The 25,871-nt window shown below is 44.2% G+C and overlaps 1 protein-coding gene across 2 annotated transcripts in view; it reads left to right on the top strand.

Moving 5' to 3' along the window:
* LOC141117422 (signaling lymphocytic activation molecule-like) overlaps positions 1-20,449 on the top strand; it is a 36,036-nt gene extending 15,587 nt beyond the window's left edge. Inside the window, exons 4-8 of one of the 2 annotated variants that reach the window (XM_073610283.1) lie at positions 2,834-2,944; positions 3,693-3,811; positions 3,894-3,980; positions 9,360-9,458; positions 20,275-20,449. In XM_073610283.1, the coding sequence (XP_073466384.1) occupies positions 2,834-2,944; positions 3,693-3,811; positions 3,894-3,980; positions 9,360-9,419 (377 nt within the window). In that variant the 3' untranslated portion in view covers positions 9,420-9,458; positions 20,275-20,449. Of the gene's footprint in view, positions 1-2,833; positions 2,945-3,692; positions 3,812-3,893; positions 3,981-9,359; positions 9,459-10,138; positions 10,269-20,274 lie in introns of those variants that run through there. The other variant, XM_073610284.1, reaches the window with a different exon arrangement.
* The last annotated feature ends 5,422 nt before the right edge of the window (positions 20,450-25,871 follow it).

The raw sequence follows: 25,871 nt of genomic DNA, 5'->3' as shown, positions 1-25,871 counted from the left end.
CCTTCTCCATATTGTGCCAGGCTTCAGGACATCTGCTGTAGGGGTGGCCAAGGCGCAGGCACAGGTTGCACCTGATCATCTCGGTGCAGTCCTTAGCCATATGACCCTGACCCCGACACACTGAACATATCAAGGCTGAACAGGAGGAACTCAAATGCCCCTTTTCTCCACAGCGGTGACACAGCTTCGGCTGACCAGGGTAAAAAATAGTCATCCTATCCCTCCCTATAAAAGCTGAGGAGGGCAGGTGACGGACAACATTCCCATCCCTGGCCAACCTCACTGTTACTGACCAACCCCCAGTCCAGATGTTACGCTCATCAAGGATTTTGCTGGGCTTAGTCAAAACCTCACCATAGTTCCTTAACCAGACCTCTAGGTCCCGAGCAGGAACACTCTCATTGGTGAGTATGATGGTGATCTTTTTCACTGTTGACCTTTGCGAAACCGCAACTGGGGCCAGACCTTCCCATTCAGGTCTTGACCTGCACCGAACCTCATATCGCTCCCAGAACAGGTCAAGACCCTCTGGCCTGGTGAAACTAATGGTATAATCCCGTGTCCCAGCAACATGTATTAGGGCATACAGATCGTTTGCCCCAAAACCCATCTCCAGAATCAAATCCACCACTGCACGCCGTGCTGGAGGGATTGCACCACCTTCCCATTTGAGAATTACCACATTTCTTCTCGGACCCCCAGCAGAAGCCAGAGACCCAAGACCAGATCCCGGGGTGCCCAAAGTGGTAGGCTGCAGGGGGAAACCCCGCTTGGGGGCGGAGCTACCAGGAGCAGAGCGTACCACCTGAGCAAACGTGGGTTTATCAGGGCCAAGGCCCCACACTGAAGTCACAGTAGTCTGTACATTACTATTATTATTCACTGCTTGAACGGAGTTGATAGGACTGTTCATCACACTTGTACTGAGATGATTTTTATCAGTCACACAAACATCCACATTCTCATCAGGAATAGTCACAGTTTCTGCTGCAATACCAGCTGTCTCCTGAAGCTGTGCTGTAGAGTCTTCAGCAGGTTTGGGGCAAACAGCTTTAGACTCAGATAAAGGGGGGTTAATTGGTTCTGCTGAATCTTGTAGTTCATCTGCAGGAATGTCATTTTTTAAACGCAAACTTTGCTGCACTGCAGCATCAGCAGGCACAGTATTGCTACACATAGGACTAGCAGCCTGATTGTCACTGGGCACACTGTCTGTATCAGTCACAAAAACTGTTTTATGCACCACATGGGGCTTGACGGGCTTTACCTTGTCAGGCACATTATCTGTCATGTCCTCCTCATGGAACACCAGCTGATCACCCCGCAAAGGAGACTCCATTGCCTGGATTACCTTGAGCATGCCTCCTGAGTCCTGGGAAGGCATGGGGCTGCTTACCTCTCCCTGAGGGGGCAGGGGGTCTGAACTGGGGGTCTCCTCCTCCACCTCCATCTTTGTCATCCTGGCAAACCTTCTGTCATTACAGAATTTTTCTTTGAAGGGCCCATCTCTGCCTTCCATCATGGCCACAATGGTGGAGCCAATGATGGAGCACTATTCCTCCCACTGACACCAACAATGGGGCACCAATCTTCCCACTATAATCAATCATGGTGCATTGGTTGCTTCCACTGACACCAGGGCATTTTCTACTCTCACTGGCAAAGCCTGAAGGACAGTAAACTGGCCCTTTGTTTAGAAAGTTTGGAGATCCCTGTTCTAGTGGTTAGTGGTGTTAAATTGCCATTCATTTTCAAAAGAAAAGTAGGAAGGGAGAGGATGGAAAATTTTTCTTAAATAAACAAAATTTAATGCACATGTTCTAGGGACAAAAGAAATTGGTTTAATATGTCTAAGATTCCATTCAAGTAGCAGGTCTGGCAAAATGTAAGGGCTTTCGAACGAGATACATTGACGAAGCGCATTTTGTAGGGACAGAAGAAACCGATTTTATATGTCTAAGATTTCAGTAGCAGGTCTAGCCAAACTTTAAGGGCTTTTGAACACAATTCGTTGATTTACTGATGGTGAGATCGAATGTTCTGATGAAAGATTTTTCTGAACTTCCATAAAAGCACATCTAGCTGTTCATGGCCAACATCAGGGGTATTTAACTCAGGCTCAGGGCTTTGTGAAGAGTAAGTCCTTATCTGAAATCATCAGTACTGAGAAGAATGGATTGTGAGAGGAAGAACTTTGATAGATATCTGTTTCAGTTCTGTAAGCAGGAGGAAGCTCTTTTTTTGTTAAAGAAACTATAATGATTGGGAGTATCTATTTTATTTCTTTTTTTTTCAGTAACTAGTAGTCGTTAGTTGCATCCAACTAAACTTGTTCTGTAATGTTGAAGACATTTTATAGCTTCTCCAAGCCACTTTTTTGGTTCCAGTGCATTGAAACGGAAGACGTGTCTTGGAGAAACTGCTAGACGTCTTCAGCATTAGCTGAACCATGAACTGAATCAATGAGAACGATGATTTGGGATGCCATTTGGAAGCCAGGTCTTCTCATCCAACGTCAGTACCTGACCTCATAAATGTTCTTTTGGCTGAAAAGACACAAATTTCCCCAGACACATGCCAAAATCTTGTAGGACACCTTCTCAGAAGAGCGGAGGATGTTAAAGCCACAAAGGAAGGCCAACTCCATATTATTGGCCATGGTTTTGGAATGGAATGTCCATCAATCTCATATAGGCGTGATGGTGAGGAGTCCACAAAATATCTGCTGCATGGTATATTTTCTAGGTCATCCTTACAACTTTTATATATATATTGTGTGGTGTGCATTCTTGTTTAGTCCATAATATGCTTTTTTATCATTTTATGTTTTTAGGTGCAAGTATAAATAAGTTTGACCCTAAATATTTGATCATTGGTTTGCTTGCTGTAATCACCATTGTGATTGTGGGAATCTTGATAAGAAAAATACTCAAGCGAAAAATAGGTAAGTGCATGTTACACTCTGGGTAAATACCAGTTTTCTTGGACAGTCCAGAAAATTTGGTGACTTTCATTATTCCCAACCTCAAGACTAGAATAACTTAAAGGCACTATGTTAACAGGTCTCGATAAACTTGCAACATACCTAAGAATTAGAGATGGGGTGGAGGTGAGACACTGGATATGAAAACTCTACCACTAAAAAGTCCTTAGTGGAGCCAAATGGCTTGGGTTTGGCAGCTCTCCACAACAATAGGGGTCACCCAAGTTGAGGAGTCCAAATACAGTTACACCAAAAAAGCGCCATGCTAAGGATTAGTCAAAAATGAGTTTATTAGTCAAAAATTATTTATCAGCTCAGTAAAAGACCATGGAAAGAAAAACAGACAAACAACATGTTTCAGTGATTCAAAGATCTCCCCATTCCTCAGGGTTTTGAATGCCCAAGAAAGGTAGAGAGCTTTGGGTCCCTGAAATGCATTGACAGTCTGTTGTCCTTTCCATGGTCACTTACTGAGCTAAATAAAATAATTTCTGGACTCTTGGATCTTTTGTTTGGCACTTTCTCTGGTGCAGCTGTAAGGCTAAAATAGCCCATCAATTACTTTACCTGGAATCCTAGGACAAGCCACCCTGTAGCCAACTTTAGAAGTAGAACATTTATGGTGGTAAACAATCAGAATATTGGTAGACTCACAGGCTAAATTTTGACCAGTCAGTTTGGATGCATCCAATGTGCTTACATTTTAAAGGTAAACTCCACATACATCCACGATGTCCTCCACGAATGCCTCCTCCACCAAATCCAGCATTGGAGACTGTAGCCACTCAAAGTCTAAACACAGTTTATGCGGCAGTCCAGAAAAAAGAGGTATCAAGGTTTTTATGTGGGGTGGGTGTACTCATTGCCAACTTGTTGAAGATATATTGATGATATGTCAATCTATTTCCAGTTAAGTGCAACAAGTCCCAATCAAGTTCCTTCAGAGCCTGTGATACAAGCGGCCATCACGGTTTATGACAACGTCAAGAGGAAAAAGGTAAGCAATATATATATGGCACTGGAGGCAAATAAGGCTTGTTTGTCAATTCCCTTGACCTTTCAGAAGAGATAACTACTAGGGATTACAAATGAGAATCTAGTCTCTCAATGAGATTTATTTAGCGATCACAGAGTTTCTTCTATTCTTCATATGATGGGTATTATGAGCATAGCTACTGGAGATGCAACCTCTCTTATATATATCATCAATGTAACCCCAATCCCCTAAAAAGATTCCCTGATTTTTGGCCCTTCAAATACTGCATTAAAGTATAACTAAGGTCAAAACTTTTCCTTTCATTTTGGATAGAGTCAGGCTGGGGTCTCCAAACTTATGGCCCAGATGACCACATCTGGCCCTCCACAAGACTTTACCTGACCTGCAGGACCTTGTTCTGTATATGTTCATGATGCAAGTGCCACCAGCACCAAAACAATCAATGCTGTTAGACGCAGGGCCGCTGATAAGGGGGTAGCACCTGCCCTCCTGTACAGGGTCCAGGCCCCTTAAGTTCAACAGAGGTGCCAGAGCAGCAAGAGTGGGCGCAATTACTGGAACCAATCTCCCTCTGGCCCTCCTTGTGTTTACAATTCTTCAGTTTGTGAATGAACAGAGAGCCTCTGTACAAAGTGCTCCCTGATCATTCACTCTGCGGATGAGGCTGCAGAGAAAGGATTGAGGAATCTGCGTCCTCAATCTCTTTCTCAAAAGTGAGGCATTTGGTGTCTGTTTAGACCCCTAATATGTCACCAAACCTCAAAGGGCTGTTCAAAAAGTAAAAAAAAAATAACTAATGTTGTAACAAAATAATAAAAAAAAACACAATTAAAAGGCTCATTCTTGCAGATATTCTGGTTGCATGAATGGTTTGTTCTTGCGCCTGGAGTCGCCTGTTAGGCTTGGTTTACTCTTCCCGTCAGCTAGGGTGTACTGGGCCCTATGATTTCTCACAGCAGCCCTGTCTGAGCGGCCAGTACACAATGCGTCATTCCATGCTATGGTGCTGGTGTCTGGCCCAACCGCATCACAGAAACGCATGATGCAGATCCAGGATGGTCTGTACCAGGACAGGGTTGTCCAGTGCCCAGGGCAAGGATTCAGAACTGCTCCCGCTTAACCCACGATTAATACATGCCGTAGAACTAGTGTACTACCCTGCATCCATTTTTTTGCCCCTTTTCTTCACTGCTCCCAGGACAACTGCCACTCCTGCCCACCCCATGTCCCGGCCCTGAGGGTGGTAGCATCCAGGGCCACTCCAGCATCCAGAGGAGGATCTGCTCCACCTCTCGCCCTATATCCAGACCTGCTCCAGCCCCATACCATGGAGGTGAAGATTGTAAGGTAGCATAGGTGGACTGAGGACTCTAATGTGAAGGGGGGAACCCTGATGTGCAGGAGATGGCTTCTGATTTGCAAGGGGGGAAGGTGGTTTTGATATGGGGGGGGGGGAACCTTTGATGTGCAAGAGGAGCTTCTGACCTGAAATGGGGCTTTGATATGTGATAGGGGGCTTCTGATGTGAAGTTATCACTTGGAGCGTGATTATTCATTTATAAAACTTTCTTCAGTCCACAAGTGATTTTAATATATAAGAACTGGCCCTTGTACTGAAAAGTTTGGAGGTCCCTGGAGTAGGGAATGGTGAAACCACTGTCAGGTTTTTTTTTTTTTGCCTCTTGGGGAGTCTTCACATTACTTCCTGGTCTGTAGACACAAGATCATTTTAGGGGAAATTCCCTCTTAGATAGTTGTCATTGCTCACACATGAAAATTTCCCCTCTATTCTTGTTCTGGTGGTAGCTCAAGATTTTGGTTTCTCCCTCACCTTCAGTAGCAGGAACAATGGTTATTAGGCAAATCAAGGGATCGAATCTCAGAATTGGGGATACAGAAAAACAGTAAAAACTTGACAAGAGTTCTGACTGCTTTATCCAAATCTAAAATAAATAATATTGGCTTTAGATACACTTTAACCACTTCAATAGCAGACACTTTCATCCCCTTCCTGCCCAGGGCAATTTTCAGCTTTTGGTGCTGTTGCACTTTGAATGACAATTGAATGATTTAAATCAAGTCGATTTAAATCACGATTTAAATCATGATTTAAATCACTAGTAAAGAGGCTTGATTTAAATCAACTCAGCAAATAAAAAAAAATTGATTTAAAAAAAAAAAAAAAAAAAAAAATCAGATTTTTTTTTTTAAATCATTGATTTATATCCACCCTGGATGACTGCACTGATGGGCACTGATGAGGATGAGGTTGCACTGATGGATACTGATGAGCACTAATGAGGATGAGATTGCACTGATGAAAATGAGGCGGCACTGATGAGGCTGCACTAATGGGCACTGATGAGGATGAAGCTGCACTGATAAGGCAGCACTGATGGGCACTTTGCTTGCTCCTGGGCTTGGGAGGATCTCATCAAAGATCCAAATAGCTAACGTGTTTCGAGAGCCATGCCCTCTTCCTCAGAGGGCCTTCCTTCCTAAAACTGATGAAAACTGGTTTTGAGGAAGAGGGCATGGCCCTCAAAACACGTAAGCCTACTGGATCTTTGATGAGGTCCTCCCAAGCCCAGAAGCAAGTGGAGTGAACAAACTGATTATATTATTTTGATACGCTATGTCAGTCTGGACGTCTGCAAGTAGATTTATTTATATTCTCTTGAATAAATATAGGGATAAATAATAGGTTGCGCTAATCTTGATAAAACATAGTAAATAATTAACAGTGAAGAAAAGTTCATATGTTGATCATAAAATCAATATGCAAAACTTAATAATAAAGGGGGAAAAAGTCCATAGGGTAAACCATCAGTGAAGGGTTGTGAAAAAATCCATAAAAATAAAAAAAATAAAAAATCAATTCGGTGTTATAAAGATTCAAATTGAGTGTAATTCAAATCACCACCATGAAACATATAAAGTCCAAGTGATGAAGATAAAAATCTGTGATGACAAAGGGGGGTCCACCACCAGGTATGGAAGGGGTTACTCCTTACCAAAAGGCCATGATCCCCCACCACAGAGGATCACAGCAAGCAGGAATCTTTAAAGTTAAATGGAAACTGTCAGCGATGTCCACCAGAGGTCGTCTCCTCAGCAACCACTCCAACAACCCAGGGCATCGGTACCAAAAAATAAGAGGGGCTCACATAGTGTAAAACCACTTACATTTATTAAAATAAGATAAAAGTACAGATGTACACTTACAAATAATCAATGGAATAACAGCCTTAAGTCCGGCTCCGTGGCCACCGGAGCATGGACAAACCCGTCCTACTGGAAAGCAGCTTGCTTGGGGGTGACGTCAGCGCGTCGTCTGGCTCCGCCCTACGCGTTTCGTGACATCATCACGTCTTCCAGGGGCACAGGCGGCGCGCCGCGTCACCCGCCTTAAATAATACTGGAATGGACCAAGCCTCACTATGGATTGCCATACAGAGTGGACCGCACACAGACCCGCAAGTACTTCCGGCGTCAAAGTGCGCTCCACCATGCAATCAGCCAACGGAGGTCCCATAGCCCAGCCAGCATATATAGATTGGTATAGATCCATAAATTCTCTGTATATCAAACAAATACCCATCATGATATCTAGTACAGACAAAACCTAGTTTCAAATATATATGTGCAATTAAACCCAAAGAAATCGGGCCGAACAAGGCTAATGAGGAGCCAGTACAGGTTCACAACCTAATCCCATCCCATGGGGACGACAATACCATACATAGGCAGAGCCCAAATGGCACGCCAGAAGATGTGTATCGTTCTCCCTAATGGACAAAGGGAGAGGTAAGCTTCAATCAATACAAAAAGTGAAGCAACAAAAATTAAAGAAATATATTTTGTTATATTTCTTTAATTTTTGTTGCTTCACTTTTTGTATTGATTGAAGCTTACCTCTCCCTTTGTCCATTAGGGAGAACGATACACATCTTCTGGCGTGCCATTTGGGCTCTGCCTATGTATGGTATTGTCGTCCCCATGGGATGGGATTAGGTTGTGAACCTGTACTGGCTCCTCATTAGCCTTGTTCGGCCCGATTTCTTTGGGTTTAATTGAACATATATATTTGAAACTAGGTTTTGTCTGTACTAGATATCATGATGGGTATTTGTTTGATATACAGAGAATTTATGGATCTATACCAATCTATATATGCTGGCTGGGCTATGGGACCTCCGTTGGCTGATTGCATGGTGGAGCGCACTTTGACGCCGGAAGTACTTGCGGGTCTGTGTGCGGTCCACTCTGTATGGCAATCCATAGTGAGGCTTGGTCCATTCCAGTATTATTTAAGGCGGGTGACGCGGCGCGCCACCTGTGCCCCTGGAAGACGTGATGATGTCACGAAACGCGTAGGGCGGAGCCAGACGACGCGCTGACGTCACCCCCAAGCGAGCTGCTTTCCAGTAGGACGGGTTTGTCCATGCTCCGGTGGCCACGGAGCCGGACTTAAGGCTGTTATTCCATTGATTATTTGTAAGTGTACATCTGTACTTTTATCTTATTTTAATAAATGTAAGTGGTTTTACACTATGTGAGCCCCTCTTATTTTTTGGTACCGATGCCCTGGGTTGTTGGAGTGGTTGCTGAGGAGACGACCTCTGGTGGACATCGCTGACAGTTTCCATTTAACTTTAAAGATTCCTGCTTGCTGTGATCTTCTGTGGTGGGGGATCATGGCCTTTTGGTAAGGAGTAACCCCTTCCATACCTGGTGGTGGACCCCCCTTTGTCATCACAGATTTTTATCTTCATCACTTGGACTTTATATGTTTCATGGTGGTGATTTGAATTACACTCAATTTGAATCTTTATAACACCGAATTGATTTTTTATTTTTTTTATTTTTATGGATTTTTTCACAACCCTTCACTGATGGTTTACCCTATGGACTTTTTCCCCCTTTATTATTAAGTTTTGCATATTGATTTTATGATCAACATATGAACTTTTCTTCACTGTTAATTATTTACTATGTTTTATCAAGATTAGCGCAACCTATTATTTATCCCTATGCTTATTTACAACTGATGTTTTTGTGAGGTTTGCTGCTCTTCATAGTTTATTTTTTTTTTTTTTTTTTTTTTTTTTACACTTGGTTTTAAGCGCAGTTTTTTTCACTATTTTCTAAATTCTCTTGAATAAATGGTTTTAGAGATAATGCGCTATGCTGGTGCGCCTTCTCTTATTGTGTTTATTTTTTTCACTTAGTTAACACATTACCCTTGTCATTTATGGTCCTCTATGAAGATAATTCCAGAGTTCTCCCTTAAACCCTAAGACTTTGCTGAACTGAATGCCCCTCAGGTCTCCACCCTATTACTGTTACATTGATGCCTTTCTTTTTCTTTGTTTTAAGAGTGAAGATAACTACACAACGGTTTATGAGTTGGCTGGTCCCTGCACAGTAGACCCATGAGAAGACATTACAGCCAAATTATGACCAGACCCGACTATGGTAAGCAGATACTGTAAAGCCATAAACTGTCATGAAGGAAAATGAAATATGATTTGTACCTCTTTCAGCCAGCTTTGTGATAAAAAAAAACCCACAGACAGTTTAGTGACCTAACTTTTCTCTGCTGCAGTTAACACATATAGCTTGGTCAAAGCCCCACCTCCAAACTGCTGGTTGGACAGTTAAGAAGCAGCAGCACACTGGCAAAGTCATCCCTCTACTCTACCCTCATGTAAGCATGTTACATGGTTAGACTGACAGTAAAAAAAAAAAACACTGGCAATTTCCTAGTGCTGATCTTACCCTCTGCCTGTGACTGTGCTGCTGGAAGCTAATAGAAAGACACTTTTATGTGCTTATTTTAGCTGTTTTTAAGTGAGAGTCTCTAAAACTGAACTACAGGCAGACATAGCAAACTCAAAAGCTCTGTATTCGTTAAATCATTAAAATGTACTTTTTACATGCAAGTAATGGAAGAACCTGAATCTAAGTCTGACCTGGGATCAGCCTCTGGCAGCTCCTGTACAGCAGAGAGTGTAAGAGGGCAAAAAGCTCGCTGATAAGAGGAGAGACCAGAGTGATACAGAGTGATACAGAGCTGTCAGAGCTGGGCTCAGCCCTTCCTTCTCTGAGCTGGCCGCTCAGCTGTTGGCTAATTGCCAGCTCCTATCTCTCCACAGTGACTCAACTGTTGATGATATCCTGCTCATCAGTCCTGCTTACTTAAGCCGTCCAGCCCAGATGATCTCTGCCTTCGTCTTGGTCAACATCACAGAGACTTTCTCCTGCTCTCCTGTTAAAGGCTTGGCTGATATTCCTTCTGGTTACATATCCTGCTTGCTGTTCCACTACGCTGATTCCTGGCTTCCTGACTTTCTGGCTTGTATGACTATCCGTTCCGAATACCGAACTTTGGCTAGGTTTTGACTACGTTTGTTCTATTTACTTTTATTATTAAACTAGTGTGATTTAACGGTACTTCTGTCTCAGTCTGATTCATTGTTTCTGACAGTAGGCGAAGGCCATGAATTCAGAAGATGCAGTCAATGCACTTGTTGGTAATATTTTTTCCAGATTGGATGAGCAGGATCACCTCATGGATCAGTTTGCCATTGCGTTACAAACACTCCTGAGTCGCACGGCTCACCTGGAATCTCCCACTGTGGCTGCTCCAGTACAACCTGTGTTGCAGGCCGACCCTGCTGCTGCTCCAGTCTCTGTGCAGGCACCCGCCATCCCCAGTGATTTGGGGGCGAGCCAGTCCAATGCAGAGGGTTTCTCAACCAGGTTGAGATATACTTTGAGATGCTGGCCCAGGCGTTTTCCATGGACAGAAGCAAAGTAAGTTTTGTGATATCATTGCTTTCTGAGAGAGCTTTGGCCTGAGCAAACCCTCTATGAGAGACGCAGAAACCCATTCCTGAGTTACCCAGAGTTTGTGGCCTCCTTTAAAAGGGTATTTGATGTTCCTGCACGCTCCGCTTCTGCTGTCAAGTGCCTCATGTCCATCAAACAGAGTAGGAGAACTGTTGCCGATTACGCCATTGAATTCCGTACTATGGCAGCAGAGGTTGCTTGGAACAATGAGGAACTCGTGACTGCTTTTTCTCATGGTCTCTCAGATACCATCAAGGATGAGATAGCAGTCCGAGATATACCCATGGAGCTGGAGAAGTTGATCACGTTTGCCATCCTCATTGACTCCAGACTCCAGGACCACTGCGATTTTAGCGATGTCTTTGACAAAGTTCAAGCTGGTAGTTTGCCTCCACACCAGTCGTATAATTGTGCAATTGACCTTCAACCTGGTGCCATTCACCCTCGTAGCCGGGTTTACACTTTGTTGGTCTTGGAGGATAAGGCCATGGAGCAGTATGTTGCAGAGGCACTTTCTCGAGGTTTCATCCGCAAATCTTTGTCTCCTGCTGGTGCTGGTTTCTTCTATGTGAAGAAGAAGAGTGGTGAACTGAAACCTTGTATTGATTATAGGGGTCTCAATTGTTTCACGAGTAAGCACTTCTGCCCCGGCAGGTTTTACCCCCTTCCTGACCAGAGCACTTTTTACAATTTGGCACTGCGTCGCTTTAACAGGTAATTGCGCGGTCATACAGTGCTGTACCCAAATGAAATTTGCGTCCTTTTTTCTCACAAATAGAGCTCTCTTTTGGTGCTATTTGATCACCTCTGCGGTTTTTACTTTTTGCGCTATACACAAAAAAAGAGCGACAATTTTGAAAAAAAAAAATATTTTTTACTTTTTGCTATAATAAATATCCCAAAAAATGTTTTTAAAAAACTAATTTCTTCATCAGTTTAGGCCAGTATATATTCTTCTACATATTTTTGGCAAAAAAAAAAAAAAAAATCGCAATCAGCGATTATTGATTGGTTTGCGCAAAAGTTATAGTGTCTACAAACTATGGGGAAGATTTATGGCATTTTTATGGCATTTATTTTTTTTTTTACTAGTAATGGCGGTGATCTGCAATTTTTAGCATTATTGCGGCGAACAGATCAGACACTTTTGACACATTTTTGGGACCATTGACATTTATACAGCGATCAGAGCTATAAAAATGCACTGATTACTGTGTAAATGACATTGTTAAGGAAGGGGTTAACACTAAGGGGCGATCAAGGGGTTAAATGTGTGTTCCCTCAATATGTTCTAACTGTATGGGGATGGGAGTGAGTAGGAGAGGAGACATTTCACTGTTCCTACTTACTATGAACAAACAACATGTCTCCTCTCCTCTGATAGCACAGGGATTTGTGTGTTTACACACACAAATCCCGTGCTGGCGCTCGTGCACGCGATCGCGCATGGCCGGCGGCGATCGCGACCCCTGGCCACGCACGTCGGGTCCCCCGCCATGCAGCAGACGCACACGCGCCCCTCTGGCGGCTCTTAAACGAAGTGGTGCCATTGTGCCTCAGTAAATGTACGCGAGCCGGTCGGGAACCGGTTAAGAATGCTTATCCGATCCCGTTGATTACGGAGTTATTTGACCGCCTCAAGGGATCAACGGTTTTCATGAAGCTTGATTTGAGAGGGGCATACAATCTCGTGAGGATTAAGGAGGGCGACAAGTGGAAAACTGCATTTAATACCAGAACAGACCATTATGAGTACCTCGTAATGCCATTTGGCCTTTGTAACACTCTGGCAGTTTTCCAGGAATTTATTACAATGTCCTCTGAGATTTGCTGCAGTTATGTGTGGTGGTTTATCTCGATGATATCCTCATATTTTCCAAGTCCCTGGAGAGCCACCACACAGATGTTTGTCGTGTGCTTCAGAAACTAAGAGAGAACAATCTCTATTGTAAATTGGAGAAGTGGAGAATTCCATTGTGAACAGGTTAAATTCCTGGGTTATGCCATTTCCACTGCTGTTTTTTTGATGGACCCAGAGAAACTTTCAGTAGTCCTACAGTGGCCCGGACCCATGGGTTTACGTTTTCTGCAGCTTTTTCTTAGTTTTACCAAGTATTACTGGAAGTTTTTTCGTAACTTCTCGTCCCTGGTCAAGCCCCTGACTGATATGACCAGAAAGGACGGTAACCCACAGACTTGGTCTCCGGAGTTCATTAAGGCCTTTGAGAGTCTCAAGGCTGCCTTTGTTTCTGCTCCTGTGTTGGCACATCCTAAACCTACGTTACCTTTTGACCTTGAGGTTGTTGCTTCTGAGACTGGAGTTGGTGCCCTTCTGTCTGAACGTCCTACCTCTGAGAGCGCTATGCATCCTTGTGGCTACTTTTCCAAGAAATTGTCACCTGTGGAGTACAATTACGAGATTGGGTACAGAGAGCTGTTAGCGATCATTTTAGCCCTGAAAGAATGGAGACATCTCCTCGAAGGTATCACTGTGCCGGTTCTCATTCTTACTAACCATAAGAATCTGACATTTTTGTCTGAGGCTAAACGCCTCTCTCCCAGAAGGGCGCAATGGGCTCTTTTCTTGTCATGTTTCAATTACATTGTCTCATTATTACCGGGTACTAAGAATGTAAGGGCTGACGCTTTGTTGCAACAATTTTCCTACACTTCCAAGATGGAGTCGGTTCTGGTTCCTGTGATTCCTCCTGATCATATTCTGGCTATGGTTCGCACCAGTCTTATTTCTTCTTTGGGGGACAAAGTTCTTGCCGCTCAGATCCATGCTCCTCCTGAGAAACCTTGTGACCGCTGCTTTGTCCCAGATAGTCTCCGTACTGCCGTGCTCCAGACTTACCATTCTCCCAAGGCTGCTGGCCACCCTGGGAAGAATCAACTCTTTTGGGCCATTTCCCAACAATTCTGGTGGCCTAGTCTACGTACTGATGTAACCGCCTTCGTAGCTGCCTGTTCCATGTGTGCTCAGAGTAAGACTCCACAACACCTTCCAGTGGACCTCCTACAACCCATACCCAATGGAGAGAGACCCTGGACCCACCTGTCTATGGATTTCATTGTGGAGTTACCCAACTCCCAGGGCAACACAGTTATCCTTATGGTGGTTGACCAGTTCTCAAAAATGTCTCATTGTATTGCACTTAAGAAATTGCCCACTTCTAAGGAACTGGCTTCCATTTTTGCACTGGAGATCTTTCGTTTACATGGGCTACCCAAGGTGATTGACTCGGACAGGAGTAGTCAGTTTGTGTCCTGGTTCTGGCGAACCTTTTGTGCACAGTTGGGAATTCAGCTTGCTTTTTCCTCTGCGTATCACCTGCAATCTAATGGGGATACAGAACGAGCTAATCAGTCCTTGGAGCAGTTCCTACGTTGCTATATTTCTGATCATCATAACAACTGGTCAGACCTCTTACCGTGGGTGGAATTTGCTCACAATAGTGCCTTGAATTCTGCTTTCCGATTGTCCCCTTTAATGGTGAACTATGGTTTCCAACCTTCCACGTTGCCTGACTCATTTGTTCCGCAGAGTATTCCTGTGTTAGAGAAGCATCTCCGTGGTCTTCATTCCACTTGGACACAAGTCCATGAGGCTTTGCGACATGCTAATGATAGGTCCAGACTCCATGCTGACCGCAGACGCTTGCCTGCTCCTTCCTACCAGGCTGGGGACAGGGTCCGGCTGTGATCTCGCAACCTCCGACTTCATGTTCACTCTTTAAAGTTTGCACCTTGGTTTGTTGGGCCTTTCCATATTCTCCACAGGATTAACCCAGTGGCTTACGCGTTAGACCTTCCTTCCAATATGCGTATCTCAAAGGTATTTCATGTCTCCTTATTAAAACCTTTGGTCTGCAACCGCTTTACCACCACCGTGCCATGTCCTCACCCCGTACAGGTTGAGAACCATGAGGAGTATGAAGTACAGTCCATTGTTGACTCCCGTAGGTGCCGTGGGCGCATATAGTACCTGGTGCATTGTAAAGGGTAAGGTCCGGAGGAACGTTCTTTGGTCTTATCCTCTGACGTACATGCCCCTGTCTTCCTCCGTGATTTCCATAGACATTTCCCCTGGCCGCTCAGTCGGCTAATTGCCAGCTCCTATCTTTCCACAGTGACGCACCTGTTGATAATATCCTGCTCGTCAGTCCTGCTTACTTAAGCCGTCCAGCTCAGATGATCTCTGCCTTTGCCTTGGTCAACATCACAGAGACTTTCTCCTGCGATCCTGTTAAAGACTTGTTTGGCTGACATTCCTTCTGGCTCCAGATCCTGCATGCTGTTCAACTATGCTGATTCCTGGCTTCCTGACTTGTCTGACTATCCGTTCCGGTTACCCAAATTTGGCTATGTTTTGACTACGTTTGTTTTATTTACTTTTATTATAAAACGAGTGTGATTTAACTGTACTTCTGTCTTGGTCTGATTCATGGTTTCTGACACAGAGCTCATCCCTGTGCTTCTCCTTTCACTGTCCAGTCACAGGCTGGGGGCGGGTCCAAGACAACCTGGGCTCAGGGGAAGTGGTTTTGAATAACATTGGCCATCAGACTGAGGATATCTAGTGGCACATGTGCACCAATATTTTGCACAACAAAAAAATGGTATCGCCCACGGTATCTGAAGGGCCGTGAGTGCAAAAATCGCAAAAGACTCCAATAGTGTAGTATGAATAAGATAAGCCTTTATTGCTCAAGGGGGCGGGGAACACTTCTCCACCATAAAACATGTCTAAAAAGCCGGTAGGTAAAAATAGTAGCGAACACCCGTGTACAAAACAAACATGCGGCGTAAAACGTGATGGCGTATAGTGCGTAGCCACGGGACCCCAAACACACTACGCACTATACTCCATCACGTTTTACGCCCCATGTTTGTTTTTTTACGCCCCATGTTTGTTTTGTACATGGGTGTTCGCTACTATTTTTACCTGCCGGCTTTTTAGACATGTTTTATGGTGGAGAAGTGTTCCCCGCTCCCTTGAGCAATAAAGGCTTATCTTATTCATACTACACTATTGGAGTCTTTTGCGATTTTTGCACTCACGGCCCTTCGGACCAGTGAGTGCCTCTCCCTAGATTGACACTTTGGATTTGCTCGCCCCTGGAACATCATAGACATCTGAGGATCCAGACGTGGGAATCCATCTGTCCCCGCAGAGGGCTGTATTTGCCTGTGCGTATGACCTTGCTCTAAAGGAGGTCCATCGGTTCCGGTAAGGGCATAATCTTATTGTCATCTGGATTCACCTTCAGCCTGGATGTTTCCTTCACATTTCTCTCTTCCCCTTTCCTCTTACGCGGACTAAGATCGATGAACTTCGGATGTGCGTCTCTTTCCCACTGGATTTGCTCGTTCTCATCAAGTCTTTCTCGTTTTGTTTATAAATGGACTTTATCACATACTTTTAAAGCAGTTTATGAACTTTAATCACAATTTTTTGTCAGGCATTATTTATGTCACTTTATTGCAAGCGCATTTATATATTCTTTTCTATTTTCACTACATTGATATTTGTGTTTTTTTTTGTTGCAGCTGCAGCTTCCTGTTTTATAACTTTTTCCTTTTTAGCGCGGTTTTCTCTCTTTTTATATTTAATTAATGAATCAGCACCTCAGGCCACATGTTACGAGCTTACTTGCATACATATGTGATACTATACATCTGTTACAACATATTAATGGTTTACACATACCTACTTCTGCATTTCTAGTAGATATTGATGTAGAAGCACTTTACAATTCAATACCTTATGATAGGAGGTATAACATGCATCAAACGCATTCTTTCCCAACATAGCTGAGCTGAATGGTTCATTTAATAAATTCATTAGTGAATCTTTGAATTCCATTCTCTGCAATAATTATGTGTTGTCTTCCATCCTACGTCAATCTGTACCTTGGGGAGTAGAAATGTACCATTTTTGAATCCGAAGAATATTTACTGAACATGGCATTCTGTGGCTTAGAGATCTAGAAAGAGGTTTAAGAGCACCCCCTCATGTGCCCCCAACCAGGGGATAAATGGACTATCTCAGGTACCGAGAGAGTCCATTTATCCCCTGGTTGGGGGAACATGAGGGGTGCTCCTAAACCTCTCTCTAGATCTGTTATTAGGATGATTGTACCCCTTCGTACTTATACTACCCATCTCTACTGTATATCCCAGGCCTTCATCATATTTAGTTTCTGTGGCTTAGATATATAGATGACGTATTTACGGTAATGGACAGCTCACTCGATAAACTACAGGAATTCTTACTAAAACTGAACTCTAATGAGTTTAAGCTCGGTTTCATGATGACCTACAACCAGGAGTCCCTACCTTTTCTTGATGTTACTACACTATATTTTGTCAAAATCAGTGCCTCACCTCACAAATGCCTTTCTCGAAGAATGGTCAAACATTGGCCTAAAATGGCCTAAACCTTTTGGACAGCCTTCCTAGAAGAGTTGAAGCGGTTATTGCTGCAAAGGGTAGGCCAACTCAATATTGAACCCTATGGACTAAGGCTGGGATGCCATTAAAGTTTGTGTGCATGTAAAGGCAGGTGTCCCAATACTTTTGACAATATATGTATATCCTTTAAGCGCTTATAGGGTCAGTATCAGCTTTTTTGAGAAGCAACATTGTCTATGCTATATCTAGAAATAACCAATCCTCCTTGTCTCTATGGCATGGACCATAGGGTGAGTACATGGATTGAAAACTGGCTACAAGGGCGTGTTCAGAGGGTGGTGATAAATGGGGAGTACTCAGAATGGTCAGGGGTGGGTAGTGGGGTCCCCCAGGGTTCTGTGCTGGGACCAATCCTATTTAATTTGTTCATAAATGACCTGGAGGATGGGATAAACAGTTCCATCTCTGTATTTGCAGACGATACTAAGCTAAGCAGGGCAATAACTTCTCCGCAGGATGTGGAAATCTTGCAAAAAGACCTGAACAAATTAATGGGGTGGGCGACTACATGGCAAATGAGGTTCAATGTAGAAAAATGTAAAATAATGCATTTGGGTGTCAAAAATATGAATGCAACCTATACACTGGGGGGAGAACCTCTGGGGGAATCTAGGATGGAAAAGGACTTGGGGGTCCTAGTGGATGATAGGCTCAGCAACGGCATGCAATGCCAAGCTGCTGCTAATAAAGCAAACAGAATATTGGCATGCATTAAAAGGGGGATCAACTGCAGAGATAAAACGATAATTCTCCCGCTCTACAAGACTCTGGTCCGCCCGCACCTGGAGTATGCTGTCCAGTTCTGGGCACCAGTCCTCAGGAGGGACGTACTGGAAATGGAGCGAGTACAAAGAAGGGCAACAAAGCTAATAAAGGGTCTGGAGGATCTTAGTTATGAGGAAAGGTTGCGAGCACTGAACTTATTCTCTCTGGAGAAGAGACGCTTGAGAGGGGATATGATTTCAATTTACAAATACTGTACTGGTGACCCCACAATAGGGATAAAACTTTTTCGCAGAAGAGAGTTTAATAAGACTCGTGGCCACTCATTGCAATTAGAGGAAAAGAGGTTTAACCTTAAACTACGTAGAGGGTTCTTTACTGTAAGAGCGGCAAGGATGTGGAATTCCCTTCCACAGGCGGTGGTCTCAGCGGGGAGCATTGATAGCTTCAAGAAACTATTAGATAATCACCTGAATGACCGCAATATACAGGGATATGTAATGTAATACTGACACATAATCACACACATAGGTTGGACTTGATGGACTTGTGTCTTTTTTCAACCTCACCTACTATGTAACTATGTAACTATGTATATGCATATGTGTGTATTATGTGCATAGATATACACTCACCGGCCACTTTATTAGGTACACCTGTTTAATTGCTTGGTAACACAAATTGCTAAACAGCCAATCACATGGCAGCAACTCAATGCATTTAGGCATCTAGACATGGTGAAGAGGACCTGCTGAGTTTCAAACTGGGAACCAAAATGGGGAAGAAAGAGGATTGAGTTGACTTTGAATTTTGCATGGTTGTTGGTGCCAAACGGGCTGGTCTGAGCATTGCAAAAACTGCTAATCTACTGGTAATTTCACGCACAACCATCTGTAGGGTTTACAGAGAATGGTCCGAAAAAGAGAAAATATCAGGAGGAAAATGCCTTATTGGTGTCAGAGGTCAGAGGAGAATGGGCAGACTGGTTCCAGATGATAGAAAGGCAATAGTAACTCAAATAACCATTTGTTACATCCAAGGTATGCAGAATACCATCTCTGAACACACAACACATCGAACCTTGAAGCAGATGGGCTACAGCAGCAGAAAACCACACCGGGTAACACTCCTGTCAGCTAAGAACAGGAAACTGAGGCTACAATTTGCACAGGCTCACCAAAATTGGACAATAGAAGATTGGAAAAAGGTTGCCTGGTCTGATGAGTCTTGATTTCAGCTGCAACATTGGCCTAAAATGGCCTAAACCTTTTGGACAGCCTTCCTAGAAGAGTTGAAGCGGTTATTGCTGCAAAGGGTAGGCCAACTCAATATTGAACCCTATGGACTAAGGCTGGGATGCCATTAAAGTTTGTGTGCATGTAAAGGCAGGTGTCCCAATACTTTTGACAATATATGTATATCCTTTAAGCGCTTATAGGGTCAGTATCAGCTTTTTTGAGAAGCAACATTGTCTATGCTATATCTAGAAATAACCAATCCTCCTTGTCTGTATGTGTATATGCATATGTGTGTATTATGTGCATAGATATACACTCACCGGCCACTTTATTAGGTACACCTGTAGGGTCAGAATTTGGCAAAAACAACATGAAAGCATGGATCCATCCTGCCTTCTATCAACAGTTCAGGCTGGTGGTGTAATGGTGTGGGGGATACTTTCTTGGCACACTTTGGGCCCCTTAGTACCAATTGAGCATCGTTTAAACGCCACGGCCTACCTGAGTAATGTTGCTGACCACGTCCATCCCTTTATGACTACAATGTCCCCATCTTCTGATGGCTCCTTCCAGCAGGATAATGCACCATGTCACAAAGCTCAAATCATCTTACCACTGATTTCTTGAACATGACAATGAGGTCACTGTATTCCAATGGCCTTCACAGGCACCAGATCACAATCCAATAGAGCACCTTGATGTGCTGGGAGAAATTTGCATCATGGATGTGCAGACGATAAATCTGCAGCAACTACGTGATGCTATTATGTCACTACGGACCAAAATCTCTGAGGAATGTTGTTGAAGCTATGCCAAGAAAAATGAAGGCAGTTCTGAAGGCAAAAGGGGGTCCAACCCGTTACTAGCAAGGTGTACCTAATAAAGTTGCCGGTGAGTGTATATGCATAAATGTGTGTATATATACATATACATATGTACACATCTTGCTTTTGGAATATGTTGTATTCAGACTAATTTTGGATGTTATTTTTCAATTATAGTTTACTCTGTATATGGCACCTCTGAAGAAGAAGGTGGCTTCGAAACACGTCAGATGCCCTGCTGTTATCAATCACTGGCATGGTACTATATGATAAACCTATGTGCTATGTTTTATCCTCTAGCCACATATGTTTTTATATTTTTGTACAATAAAAATTATATCTTTTATTAAAATTTGTCTTGTGTATCCTAAAAGTAGCCCATAATAGTCCCTTTACTATGTTTGGAGGGTATTCATTTCGGCAATTCTCGGGATGATGGCTACATTTTGACACCCATAAATGCTATCAGCTCCAATAGTGACGGAAAAAAAAAAAGTACAGCTGGAGGAAATCTCTTAACTCAAAGTGGATATTGCAGCAAAATATGTACAGCAGATTTCAGACTGGGAGAGGAAGCAACAGCACAAAGGGGCCAATCAGTTGTGCTGCCTAGTGCATGTTTTAACAAAGGACATGCCGATAGGCAGTGCTGGGACAAGATCATCTAAAGCCCAGGGCAAAGATGCCAAACCGCCAGGGCCAGGACAAGGGGTGGGCAGAAGGGACGACTACCCTGGGCACCATAGTTTACTGGGGCACCTTTCTTCTGTTACAAGACTGACAGGAGTAGTGACAGAAGCAGTCATTTTGACAAGGGAGTGACTGCTGGATGTAGGATCCCCCAAGCATGCACATCATGAGCGGGGGGTGCCGTTTGGAATCATTGCCCTGAGCGCTGGATGACCTTGTCCCAGCCCTGCAAACCACACCCCTCCCACCGCTCATGATATGTAAGCTTAGGGGATTCTACGCCCAGCAGCCACTCGCTTGCCAAAATTACTGCCTCTGTCACTACTCCTGTCAGCCTTGTAACAGAAGGAAGGGCCCCCCCATGCCTACAGTTAACCATTGGGCCCAGGGGAGCTTCCCCTCTTGCCCACCCCTTGTTCCAGCCCTGCTGATAGGAGGAGAGAGCAGAGTGACAGAGAGATCAGCTCATCAGTCTGCTGCTTTTCCTTTCACTGTCCAGTCAAAGGCTGTGGGAAGGAATAGTGTTGCAGTGAAAAATCAAATCTTCTGCCTTGCAGGACAGGCCCGTGCTGTATGGCAGACCTGTGTAAAACTCAGGACTGGATGGACAGAAACAAAAACATCCTTTGGCAGCTATTTAGAGTAGATCTGTGTCTACTAGGTCTACGTTTAGATTGTTTTTGCTTTCATTATAAACATTACTTATCTGGAAAATATCTCTCAGGTTATCGCTAAAATTTCCAAACATGTAGCTGTAACCCCCATAAGCGTTTCAGTTTTGATCACACAGGCGCACAGCGCTGACCTCTTTAGAAAAAAAAAGACTTATTATTTTCCTGAACGCGTTTACTCAGCGAAGTTCAAAGCGGCCGAGTATGTCGGGAGGAAACCACCCCCCCACCCACACCCTTTAGATGAAAACACGAGATCGGGCCTGGTAGGTGTTGCAGAGGTTGCTGTTTTCAACAGTTGTGAAGGAAGAAGAAAAAACAAAGTGACATTTAATTACAAAAAGCGAGCGGCGGTAATGCTTTCCACTGGAATCTTCTCCAGGGAGAGGGGGCGTCTGTAGAGTGATGAAGGAATAATTTGCCCATTGTTTGATTTCCCGCAACTACAAGATTTGACACTCTTGGCTTCGTTGGCCCAACATCTACTCTTCACATTCATCACTGTGCCCATTATGAGGGATTCACACCATCCCTGTGCTGAGTTCCTGGGTCTCTACACCGACTGTGTCCATTATGAGGGGTTCCCACCATCCCTGAGCTGAGTTCCCGCGTCTTTACACCTGCTGTGCCCCTTATGAGATGTTCCCACCATATCTGTGTTGAGTTCCCAGGTCTGTACATCTTCTGTGCCCATTATGAGAGGTTCCCACCATCCCTGTGCGGAGTTCCTGGGTCTGTACACCTGCTGTGCCCATTATTAGGGGTTCCCACCATACCTATGCCGAGTCCTGGGTCTGTAAACCTGCTGTACCCATTATGAGGGGTTCCCACCATCCTTGTGCTGAGTTCCTGGGTCTGTACACCTGCTGTGCCCATTATTAGGGGTTCCCACTATACCTATGCCGAGTCCTGGGTCTGTAAACCTGCTGTACCCATTATGAGGGGTTCCCACCATCTATGTGCTGAGTTCCCGGGTCTTTACACCTGCTGTGCCCCTTATGAGATGTTCCCTCCATCCCCGTGTTGAGTTACAGGGTCTGTACATCTTCTGTGCCCATTACGAGGGGTTCCCACCATATCTGTACTGAGTTCCCGGGTCTGTACATCTTCTGTGCCCATTATGAGGGGCTCCCACCATCCCTGTGCAAACATGAGATAGGGCCTGGTAGGTGTTGCAGAGGTTGCTGTTTTCATCAGTTGTGAAGGAAGAAGAAAAAACAAAGTGACATTTAATTACAAAAAGCGAGCGGCAGTAATGCTTTCCACTGGAATCTTCTCCTGGGAGAGGGGGCGTCTGTAGAGTGATGAAGGAATATTTTGCCTATTGTTTGATTTCCCGCAACTATGAGATTTGACACTCTTGGCTTCGTTGGTCCAACATCTACTCTTCACATTCATCACTGTGCCCATTATGAGGGGTTCCCACCATTCCTGTGCTGAGTTCCGTGGTCTGCTGAGGGTTATCATTGCCATCAGTGACACCAGGGCTAGGGGTCACTATTGCTGTCACTGACACCAATGCTGTGGGTTATGGTTTCTTTTGACACCAGTGTTGGGGATTAATATTTCTCCCACTCACAACGAAGCTGGGGGTTATTTTTTGCATCCATTGACACCAGTGCTGGAGGTTATTATTGTCATCACTCACACCAGTGCTGGTGGGTTACGATTACTGCCATTGACACCAGTGGTGGGGGTATTCATCACATTCACTGACACCAATGTTGGGGGCATTATTGTGTCCACTGGCACCAATGTTGGGGGTTATTATTGTGTGCACTGGCACCAATGTTGGGGGTTATTATTGTGTCCACTGGCACCAATGTTGGGGGTTATTATTGTGTCCACTGGCACCAATGTTGGGGGTTATTATTGTGTCCACTGCCACCAATGCTGGGGGTTATTATTGTGTCCACTGGCACCAATGTTAGGGGAATTATTGTGTCCACTGGCACCAAAGCTGGGGGTTTTTATTGTGTCCACTGGCACCAATGCTGGGGGTTAATCTTTTGTCCACTGGCATCAATGCTGGGGGTTATTCTTGTGTCCACTGGCACCAATGCTGGGGGTTATTATTGTGTCCACTGGCACCAATGCTGGGAGTTATTATTGCGTCCACTGACACCAATGCTGGGGGTTATTGTTGTGTTCACTGGCACCAATACTGGGGATTATTGTGTCCACTGGTAAATATGTTTGTGTTTTCTATTGTCATCGCTCACATCTGTGCTGGGGGTTATGATGGGGGTTATTATTGTGTCACTGGTACCAATGTTAGGGGTATTATTGTGTCCACTGGCACCAATGCTGGGGGTTATTGTTGTCTCCACTGGCACCAATGTTGGGGGTTATTATTGTGTCCACTGGCACCAATGTTGGGGGTTATTATTGTGTCCATTGGCACCAATGTTGGGGGTTATTATTGTGTCCACTGGCACCAATGTTGGGGGTTATTATTGTGTCCACTGCCACCAATGCTGGGGGTTATTATTGTGTCCACTGGCACCAATGTTAGGGGAATTATTGTGTCCACTGGCACCAATTCTGGGGGTTTTTATTGTGTCCACTGGCACCAATGCTGGGGGTTAATCTTGTGCCCACTGGCACCAATGCTGGGGGTTATTCTTTTGTCCACTGGCATCAATGCTGGGGGTTATTCTTGTGTCCACTGGCACCAATGCTGGGGGTTATTATTGTGTCCACTGGCACCAATGCTGGGAGTTATTATTGCATCCACTGACACCAATGCTGGGGGTTATTGTTGTGTTCACTGGCACCAATACTGGGGATTATTGTGTCCACTGGTAAATATGTTTGTGTTTTCTATTGTCATCACTCACATCTGTGCTGGGGGTTATGATGGGGGTTATTATTGTGTCACTGGTACCAATGTTAGGGGTATTATTGTGTCCACTGGCACCAATGCTGGGGGTTATTATTGTGTCCACTGGCACCAATGTTAGGGGTATTATTGTGTCCACTGGTACCAATGCTGGGGGTTATTATTGTGTCCACTGGCACCAATGCTGGGAGTTATTATTGTGTCCACTGGTACATATGTTTGTGTTTTCTATTGTCATCACTCACATCTGTGCTGGGGCTTATGATGGGGATTATTATTGTGTCCGCTGGCACCAATCCTGGGGGTTATTATTGTATCCACTGCCATCAATGTTGGGGGTTATTATTGTGTCCACTGGCACCAATGCTGGGGGTATTATTGTGTCCACTGGCACCAATGCTGGGGGTTATTATTGTGTCCACTGGTACCAATGCTGGGGGGTTTTATTGTATCCACTGCCACCAATCCTGGGGGTTATTATTGTGTCCACTGCCACCAATGCTGGGTGTTACTTTTACTGCCACTGATACCAATTCTTGGAGGTTACTATACTCCAACTTCTTCAGTGTGCTTTGCGATATGCTGCAAAAAATGCAGCAGGACCAAAATTCGGAGGCGTTGAGGTGCATCACAGCCCATTAATTTTAATTGGGCAGCCTAACTTGACGTAATCCACCTCAACGCATTCAAATACACTGCTACTGTGCCCCCCCCCACTGGAATTGCCGGGGACCACACTTAAGGCCATCTATCATTTTCAAGTTGATCGCCACTAACTGTGGCATCTCAGTCCAGGAAGTCGATAGTGAGCCTAGGTCAGTGATTAATGTGCACCTTGGCACCCCAGTTCTTTTGGAACTACATTTCCCACTGCACTGGAGAGAAAAGCAGATATCAGAGAGAGTCCTGTGATCTCTGTGATTACAATGACACATTACTCAGAATGTGAGCCCTTAAAGCGAAAAAAATATCAAATGACAAGTCCACTTTAAACTTTTTATGTGAATATATTCGGGGGTATGCATCCATGAAACGTGGCGACTTTACTTCAAAACTGAGCTAATTTTATTATGAATCATTTTTAGTAACTAAAATAGAACAAAGGCCACAGATGTCTGGACCACAAAGGAATGATGAGAGATGAATCTGTCCCTCTCCCCACCGATTACCACAATCTCTCAACATGGCTCAACATCTAAACATAAGGGCTTGCAATGCCAAGTGTCTATCCAATATGGCCGCCCAGACGTCAAGACTGACGGGTGTCATTATGACTCAAGCAGAATGCCCCACCGGTACAGAGTGTTGTACTTCTGTCTTTTCTGTTAATGCTTTTATACAAGTAATTTATTATATAATAAAAGTCAATTTTTTTTCAGCGTTTTTTTGTCAAATTCATGGTTATTTTATTAGCTCTTTGAACCAGAGGAGCATGCACTTGAATGCTCACGCAATGTTATTACTATGTACAGTATTTGCATAGCTCTGACAAATACAGTACCATGTAATACCTGGCCAGTTACATCAGCCTCTGCACCAGAGGAGCTTACACACTAATGACCCACCATATT

Source organism: Aquarana catesbeiana, linkage group LG13 (assembly GCF_042186555.1).
Source record: "Aquarana catesbeiana isolate 2022-GZ linkage group LG13, ASM4218655v1, whole genome shotgun sequence".
NCBI classification, from domain to species: domain Eukaryota; kingdom Metazoa; phylum Chordata; class Amphibia; order Anura; family Ranidae; genus Aquarana; species Aquarana catesbeiana.
The sequence above is the reverse complement of the archived record's forward strand: the minus strand, read 5'-3'. Positions and strand labels throughout refer to the sequence as shown.